Genomic DNA, 9,511 nt, shown 5'->3' with positions numbered 1-9,511 from the left:
TCCTACTGTAGACGGCCCACTGTGTGTAGTCGACTTCCTCAAAGAACATTAATTTATGTATTTGATGTGAGAGACCTGGCTGTGTAACAAATATAATATTTCTCACTCCGACTTGAATTGCTGAGCTGTGGGATAACCTATAAGACTATATAGTTGATACCAAGCGGGGTCAGGTGAGATGGGTTTCACGTCGTACTTAAGAACATTTCGTTGACGTGACACCGTGCATGCGTGTGTATGTGTGGCTGCTTGTACTAGCAATGACTTAAGCTGGTTTTATAGTGAGTGAGTCGGTTTAGTTTTTGGCAATATTCCAGTAATACTACGGCGGAGGACACCAGAAACGGGCTTCATTGTGGTCATGTGCGGAATCGCACCCGAGTCATAGACGAGAAGACACCTCAACCACTAGTCTACCCAACTCACCAACTCATCACCCACCCATATAATCACTAACCAACTCATCACCTACCCATATAATCACACACCAACCCATCACCCACCCATATAATCACACACCAACTCATCACCCACCCATATAATCACTCGCCAACTCATTACCCACCCATATAATCACACACCAACCCATCACCCATTCAGATAATCACACACCAATTCATCACCCACCCATATAATCACTCGCCAACTCATCACCCACCCATATAATCACTCGCCAACCCATCACCCATGCAGATAATCACTCGCCAACCCATCACCCACCCATATAATCACTGATGTCGTGTTTGAATCACTAGAATGGACATGACGCCATGCAGCAGATTGCCGAATCAGTCGGGATGAATGTAAACTGTAAACTATCTCCCACCTCCCAAAGCTAATTGCAGAACAAATGTAAATACCATTATTCGTTCCTAAGTATGGAAGTGTCAGGCACAATCCACATCTAACGGATGACTAGACAGAGGCAGCAAATGTTTCTGGTGGCTATCGGGTCGGCTCTGAAGCTGGCGTCGTTCTTTAAGTTTAGTAAATACGCATGCAGCGATATCTACACACTGTAAAACATCTCAGCTCTTGCTGCTAAGTACTTCTGCATGTGGGAGCTGTGTCGGCGAATGTTCCACATTGGCGAGGTTTAACGAATATGTATTTCAAACACGGAGCACACGCTGTTTGGAACTGATACATGTTATAGGTCTGTCCTCATTTTTCATTTTGCGAAATGACATAAACATTTTCTTGCTCCCCTTCATCCGTGTTGTTCTACGTTCAAGAGAGTGAATTAACCACATATATGCTTCTGCTATCGCTATACATGACATTAAGAACTTTATAACCTGACACTGAGGCGAGAAGTTCCGATGGGGATATTTCCTGTATTTCATTATGTTGTTGTGAATGTGTTGCCCAGCAACGTGACGTCACAAGGACCTCCTGTGTGGGTCGACGTTTGACGTTACATTAGCCAAATAAACTCTATCCACTTGTTTTCATCCCTCACCCAAATCACTGATATAATAAACAGACCAAGGGGGAGAACAATATTTTATCTGGACTAGAATGGGGCTATCAGATTGTGGCGAATCCTCCTCTATAAACACTTTTGTGACACTGCATGTAGTTCTTGCAACTTCCGCTACAGTCAGAGGTGGGCACACAAGGAGCTACAAGAAACTGTCCAGGATGGATGGGGCACACGAGGAGTTACCAGAAACAGTGTCGGGGGTGGGTTGGACACACAAGCAGCTACAAGAAACAGTGTCGAGGTGGGTGGGGCACACAAGGAACTACAAGAAACAGTGTCCAAGATGGATGGGGCACATGAGGAGCTACAAGAAACAGTGTCCAATATGGATGGGGCACACGAGGAGCTACAAGAAACAGTGTCCGGGATGGATGAGGCACACAAGCAGCTACAAGGAACACTGTGCGGGATGAATGGGGCACACGAGGAGCTACAAGAAACATTGTCCGGGATGGATGGGGCACACGAGCAGCTACAAGAAACAGTGTCCGGGATGGATGGGGCACACGAGCAGCTACAAGGAACACTGTGCGGGATGCATGGGGCACACGAGGTGCTACAAGAAACAGTGTCCGAGATGGATGAGGCACACAAGGAACTACAAGAAACATTGTCCGGGATGGATGGGGCACGTGAGGAGCTACAAGAAACAGTGTCCGGGATGGATGGGGCACACGAGGAACTACAAGAAACATTGTCCGGGATGGATGGGACACACGAGCAGCTACAAGAAACAGTGTCCGGGATGGATGAGGCACACGAGGTGCTACAAGAAACAGTGTCCGTGATGGATGGGGCACACGAGCAGCTACAAGAAACAGTGTCCGGGATGGATGGGGCACACGAGGAACTACAAGAAACAGTGTCCGAGATGGATGGGGCACACGAGGAGCTACAAGAAACAGTGTCCAAGATGGATGGGGCACACGAGGAACTACAAGAAACATTGTCCGGGATGGATGGGGCACACGAGGAACTACAAGAAACAGTGTCCGGGATGGATGAGGCACACGAGGTGCTACAAGAAACATTGTCCGGGATGGATGGGACACACGAGCAGCTACAAGAAATATTGTCCGGGATGGATGGGGCACACGAGCAGCTACAAGAAATATTGTCCGGGATGGATGGGGCACACGAGGAGCTACAAGAAATAGTGTCCGGGATGGATGGGGCACACGAGGAGCTACAAGAAACGTTTTGCGGGATGGATGGGGCACACAAACAGCTACAAGAAACAGTGTCCAAGATGGATGGGGCACACGAGGAGCTACAGGAAACAGTGTTCAAGATGCATGGGGCACACGAGGAGCTACAAGAAACAGAATCCGAGATTAATGGGGCACACGAGGAGCTACAAGAAACAGTGTCCAAGATGGATGGAGCACACGAGCATCTACAAGAAACAGTGTCCGGGATGGATGAGACACACGAGGAGCTACAAGAAACAGTGTCGGGGGTGGGTGGGGCACACATGGAGCTACAAGAAAGTGTCGGGGTGGGTGGGGCACAGTGGAGACATTGGATTCAATGTCGATGATGGGAGGAGGACAGTGCTGACATCAGAAAGTGTCGGTGGTGGGTGGGGCACACTGGACATATCAGAAACAGTGTCGGTTGTGGGTGAAGCACACCGGAGGCATCTGATAGAAGGCATCAAGATGTCAACAAATGTACCATGAATGGGAAACGTGCATGCAAACACAATCACCAGTACAACCACCATGAAGAGGAAAGGAGTGGGTTGAAGCAGTGACTGATCTATGGTTGTATGTGGAACAGTAGAGGTAGTAGAGGTAGTAGAGGTAGTAGAGGTAGTAGAGGTAGTAGAGGTAGTGGTATATCAAGTATATGAAGTCTTGGAAGAAGTAAGTACGGATGCTTCCATTCTCGGCAGGGATAGCTGAAGCGTTTACATTTGTGGAGGGTAAACTTAGAATGAAGACGCCACCACGCAAGAATGTCATGTTTTTTCTGCTATTATGTTGCATATGTGAATAGTAATCCATAATTTGAAGTTTCCCACGGTTCAGCCTCAATGTACTTTATCTAACTCAAAGGTTCCAAATGTGGGTGTAGTGTCAGGTCAGACTGATTTGTCTGAACAGAACTGTTTTATTTATTGTCAGAGGTATTAGTAATTTGTTTAACAAACTGTAAGTAGACGCTCCGATGAGTCGCGTGTCTCGGGACGAATGTGCCACAAGATGAAGCGGAAGTGAAGCGAAGGCTTTCAAGGGAGATAGATTTGTTTACTAGAGACTCGACAATGCCTTATTCAGAAACCGCTAGCTCTCATGACAATATGCTGTCACAAAGTAAAATGTCTTTGGCGCAAATCTCTTTTAAGTCATTTCCAATAATTATATGCTTTCATAACTCTTTGTAGAGCTGAATTCCTGCAGATTTCTAACAAAGCAATAGTTGCTTACAAGTATAAATGTGTCAGCTGTAAAGTGACATCATCTTGATACTGAAATACGATTTCCTGGTCAGCGTCTATGTGGTAACCGGATCAGAATTAAAACGAAGGAATACGTTGAACCTAAACTTCTTCACTTGGCTATACAATACATGATACACAAATACACACAGACAGCAATGTGCAGCTTTTAGGGTCAGCCATTAGGGAGGTGAGCAATTGACGCTGAAGTAGGATCGTGTTGGTACTGAAGTGAAATCGTGTTGGTATTGAAGAAAGATGTTGGTAATGCAGTGAGATTGTGTTAGTGCTGAATGGAGATAGTCTTAGTACTGAAGTAAGAAGTTAGTGCTGAAGTGAGATCGTGTTGGTGCTGAAGTGATATCGTGTTGGTACTGAAGAAAGATGTTGACACTAAAGTGAGATCGTGTTGGTACTGACGAAAAATGTTTGCACTGAAGTGAGATCGTGTTGGTAATGAAGTGAGATCGTGTTGGTGCTGACGTAAGATCGTGTTGGTGCTGAAGTGAGATCGTGTTGGTAATGAAGTGAGATCGTGTTGGTGCTGACGTAAGATCGTGTTGGTAATGAAGTGAGATCGTGTTGGTACTGAAGAAAGATGTTGGTACTGAAGTGAGACCGTCTTGGTACTGAAGTAAGATGTTTGGTACTGAAGTAAGATGTTTGGTACTGAAGTGAGACCGTGTTGGTACTGAAGTAAGATGTTTGGTACTGAAGTGAGACCGTGTTGGTACTGAAGTAAGATGTTTGGTACTGAAGTGAGACCGTGTTGGTACTGAAGTAAGATGTTGGTACTGAAGTGAGACCGTGATGGTACTGAAGTAAGATGTTTGGTACTGAAGTGAGACCGTCTTGGTACTGAAGTAAGATGTTTGGTACTGAAGTAAGATGTTTGGTACTGAAGTGAGACCATGTTGGTACTGAAGTAAGATGTTTGGTACTGAAGTGAGACCGTGTTGGTACTGAAGTAAGATGCTGGTACTGAAGTGAGACCGTGTTGGTACTGAAGTAAGATGTTTGGTGCTGAAGTGAGACCGTGTTGGTACTGAAGTAAGATGTTTGGTACTGAAGTAAGATGTTTGGTACTGAAGTACGATGTTTGGTACTGAAGTGAGATCGTGTTGGTGCTGAAGTAAGATGTTTGGTACTGAAGTGAGACCGTGTTGGTACTGAAGTAAGATGTTTGGTACTGAAGTAAGATCGTGTTGGTAATGAAGTAAGATGTTTGGTACTGAAGTAAGATGTTTGGTACTGAAGTGAGACCGTCTTGGTACTGAAGTAAGATGTTTGGTACTGAAGTAAGATGTTTGGTACTGAAGTAAGATGTTTGCACTGAAGTGAGACCGTGTTGGTACTGAAGTAAGATGCTGGTACTGAAGTGAGACCGTGTTGGTACTGAAGTAAGATGTTTGGTGCTGAAGTGAGACCGTGTTGGTACTGAAGTAAGATGTTTGGTACTGAAGTAAGATGTTTGGTACTGAAGTAAGATGTTTGGTACTGAAGTGAGATCGTGTTGGTACTGAAGTAAGATGTTTGGTGCTGAAGTGAGACCGTGTTGGTACTGAAGTAAGATGTTTGGTACTGAAGTGAGATCGTGTTGGTACTGAAGTACGATGTTTGGTACTGAAGTGAGACCGTGTTGGTACTGAAGAAAGATGTTTGGTACTGAAGTGAGACCGTGTTGGTACTGAAGTAAGATGTTTGGTACTGAAGTGAGACCGTGTTGGTAATGAAGTAAGATGTTTGGTACTGAAGTGAGATGTTTGGTACTGAAGTAAGATGTTTGGTACTGAAGTAAGATGTTTGGTACTGAAGTGAGACCGTCTTGGTACTGAAGTAAGATGTTTGGTACTGAAGTAAGATGTTTGGTACTGAAGTAAGATGTTTGCACTGAAGTGAGACCGTGTTGGTACTGAAGTAAGATGTTTGGTACTGAAGTGAGACCGTGTTGGTACTGAAGTAAGATGTTTGGTACTGAAGTAAGATGTTTGGTACTGAAGTAAGATGTTTGGTACTGAAGTGAGACCGTGTTGGTACTGAAGTAAGATGTTTGGTACTGAAGTGAGACCGTCTTGGTACTGAAGTAAGATGTTTGGTACTGAAGTAAGATGTTTGGTACTGAAGTAAGATGTTTGGTACTGAAGTAAGATGTTTGGTACTGAAATGTGTCTATGGAGTGTGTTTAATATTTTTTATTTGAAGTTTCACATGTCTATGTCAAGGTCAGAAGGTTAATTAAGTATCGTCAATACCACCTCAGCGGCATCCAAGACTCCTTGTCCTGGCCCACAACCAGTACTGTGCATCCTCAAAAAGATCTCACGTAATTATGACCTCCATATTTGAATGTCTGGTCCCATGTATTGCAAAATCGTGCCCCCCGGACAGCTTGCTGGCAAGACGCCATAAATTCTGTTGAGCAGGAGTTTGCTACATAACAAATCTGTACACATATGTTTGCATATTGACAGGTAAAGGTGAAGTAATGTGCTTCGATCCACTCCATGAATCAGTCAAGCAAGCACATGTTGTGACCCTGGTTCACGAGTCCATCAGCCACAATTACGGCCCTATGTGACCAACAGCTACCTGTGTGGATTGCTCTGCAGACCGACGACTTATGAATTTTCCAGCCTCATTAATTTCCGTCAGTGTCACACCAGCTATCAGATGTGGCACATTTGTACCCCATCTCCCCGTGAACACGGCTTCGTATTTACTGTAAACCAGCCATAGAGAGCTGTCGTGGGAGCTGGATTCCTATTTGCAGTCAGTACTCATTTCAGGACGGTCGTGACATCCCACTACATGCCACATTGTTCAATGCACATAGTATATACGGGTACTAGAGCTGCTGGAGGCTTGTATACTAGCCATGACAAGAAGGTTTACTACCTGGCAAATTGGAAACATTATGGCAGAGGCGCTGAGTTACAAGAGGTCTGACTTGCCCGGGAGTACTGCAGCAACAGGATGTGCTTCATTATTCACGCAGTCTGGTGGCTGTTATATCCACGGTTGTGCAGTTGTTGTAAAGAGCGAATTAATGTGTTTGGTCATGTGACCAACACTGGCTGGAGTGCTACGTCGAGAATTAGCCTTCGCAAGACCATACAGGGGAAATCTTCGAAGATTTGTCTGGACAGAATCATTTGTATCTTTCCTGTTTTTACCGTCCAGGTGCTCATAAGTGTCTATGTTGACACCAGACACCCACCACATGGCATACTACACGTCAGACACCCATCACATGGCATACTACACGTCAGACATCCATCACATGGCATACTGCACGACAGACACCAACCACATGACATACTACACGTCAGACACCCACCGAGCTGCCACACAGTAATGGTCCTTAGTCGGGATAAATGACCACAGTGTTGCTAGCGTTCCAAGGTCTATTCAGATGCAGTCAAACAAGTAACAATTCAATACCCAGTTCACTTCAAATAACCATATAAAATACAAATGAAACATTCAATTCATAACAAACTGCACCATAACATATAATGAGCAAGTCAGTACAGTTTTACAACATGATTATTATAATGAACAAATCCGTACAGTTTGACAACATGATATATTATGAACACATCCATTGTATTTTACATGAAGTATAATGAAGAAATGCATTATGTTTTACAAAATGATATATTATGAATAAATCTGTACTCTTAGACAATATGATATGTAATGAACAAATCCACACTGTTTCACAAACAAACTGAAATTCTACACTTATCACAGTTCGAGCATATGAAATTGTATGAAGTAGATGCTTCGCAGTATGAAATGGACACTGCACTCTTGAAAGCTAGTGCCTGCAGCTTCACACGGGGTATATTTCTAAATCCTTGACCATCGCATTGTTGATACTAAACAAAGAGAGGTAAGTGTTTTCCTGACGAGGTAATGTGTTTGTGATGCGATAAGTAATGGATGTTTGTGAATGATTGCCTTACACTCCCAGGATGCTGGTAATAATAGAAACACCTTGCCTCAGAATAGTCTGCCTCCGCCCGAGTATCTCACCTGTATACAAACGTGTAGACGCTGATGCATCTTGAAACGCCAGACAAAGTAACATGTTTTAAAACAATGTACACCTATACTATTCAGCAAGGCATTCCAAGATCCCTAAGAGACAGAATATGGCGGGTTTTGAATACACCTTCCTGGTACCTAGACCTTTCAAGATCTGAACACATGTATGAGATTAACCAATTTAAAGTAAAGGTATAATTTTGAGCTGATCGTTGTGAATCTTGTCAAATTATAAATGTCGTCTGTCGTGTAGAATGCAATGTGGTTGGTTTCTATCGTGTAGGGTGCCATGTGGTGAGTGTCTGACGTGTAGTATGCCATGTGGTGGGTGTCTGACGTGTAGTATGCCATGTGGTGGGTGTCTGTCGTGTAGTATGATATGTGGTGGGTGTCTGACGTGTAGTATGCCATGTGGTGGGTGTCTGACGTGTAGGGTGCCATGTGGTGGGTGTCTGTCGTGTAGTATGCCATGTGGTGGGTGTCTGACGTGTAGTATGCCATGTGGTGGGTGTCTGACGTGTAGTATGCCATGTGGTGGGTGTCTGTCGTGTAGTATGCCATGTGGTGGGTGTCTGACGTGTAGTATGCCATGTGGTGGGTGTCTGTCGTGTAGTATGCCATGTGGTGGGTGTCTGACGTGTAGTATGCCATGTGGTGGGTGTCTGTCGTGTAGTATGCCATGTGGTGGGTGTCTGACGTGTAGTATGATATGTGGTGGGTGTCTGACGTGTAGTATGCCATGTGGTGGGTGTCTGTCGTGTAGTATGCCATGTGGTGGGTGTCTGACGTGTAGTATGCCATGTGGTGGGTGTCTGTCGTGTAGTATGATATGTGGTGAGTGTCTGACGTGTAGTATGCCATGTGGTGGGTGTCTGACGTGTAGTATGCCATGTGGTGGGTGTCTGTCGTGTAGTATGATATGTGGTGGGTGTCTGACGTGTAGTATGCCATGTGGTGGGTGTCTGTCGTGTAGTATGCCATGTGGTGGGTGTCTGACGTGTAGTATGCCATGTGGTGGGTGTCTGTCGTGTAGTATGATATGTGGTGAGTGTCTGACGTGTAGTATGCCATGTGGTGGGTGTCTGACGTGTAGTATGCCATGTGGTGGGTGTCTGTCGTGTAGTATGATATGTGGTGGGTGTCTGACGTGTAGTATGCCATGTGGTGGGTGTCTGACGTGTAGTATGCTATGTGGTGGGTGTCTGACGTGTAGTATGCCATGTGGTGGATGTCTGACGTGCGGTATGCCATGTGGTGGGTGTCTGTCGTGTAGTATGCCATGTGGTGGGTGTCTGAAGTGTAGTATACTCATATATCTAACCTCGTGTATAGACCTGGCTTGGAGTTGCCCTAGTACCCTATACCGTGGCTAAACACAGGGATTAAATTGATTTGATTCACTGCACAACATCGTAATCCAAAGTTTCACTATTTCCTCATATTTAGTCGCTGGTTCTTCACATCTAGACTTCGTGAATCCGGCTTGATGATGCTCCAGTGGTAAGTATATTCACACTAGCTAAATTTTATTA

The 9,511-nt window shown here is 44.7% G+C and overlaps 2 protein-coding genes across 2 annotated transcripts; one reads left to right on the top strand and one right to left on the bottom strand.

The window, feature by feature from the left end:
* Positions 1 to 1,769: 1,769 nt before the first annotated feature.
* LOC137274837 (uncharacterized) lies at positions 1,770 to 3,026 on the top strand. Its single transcript, XM_067808138.1, has one exon. The coding sequence runs from the start codon at positions 1,770 to 1,772 to the stop codon at positions 3,024 to 3,026; it is 1,257 nt and encodes a 418-aa protein (XP_067664239.1).
* Positions 3,027 to 8,126: 5,100 nt separating this feature from the next.
* LOC137274821 (protein SON-like) lies at positions 8,127 to 9,260 on the bottom strand. The gene has a single exon (XM_067808137.1). It carries the CDS (start codon positions 9,258 to 9,260, stop codon positions 8,127 to 8,129), a length of 1,134 nt encoding a protein of 377 aa, XP_067664238.1.
* Positions 9,261 to 9,511: the final 251 nt, after the last annotated feature.

The sequence above is a fragment of the Haliotis asinina genome, chromosome 1 (genome assembly GCF_037392515.1).
Source record: "Haliotis asinina isolate JCU_RB_2024 chromosome 1, JCU_Hal_asi_v2, whole genome shotgun sequence".
Taxonomy (NCBI): Eukaryota; Metazoa; Mollusca; class Gastropoda; order Lepetellida; family Haliotidae; genus Haliotis; species Haliotis asinina.
The sequence above is the reverse complement of the archived record's forward strand: the minus strand, read 5'-3'. Positions and strand labels throughout refer to the sequence as shown.

Excerpts from the sequence above, each read along its gene's own strand:
- LOC137274821 (XM_067808137.1), bottom strand. The coding sequence starts at position 9,260 with ATGGCATACTACACGACAGACACCCACCACATGGCATACCGCACGTCA.
- LOC137274837 (XM_067808138.1), top strand. The coding sequence starts at position 1,770 with ATGGATGGGGCACATGAGGAGCTACAAGAAACAGTGTCCAATATGGAT.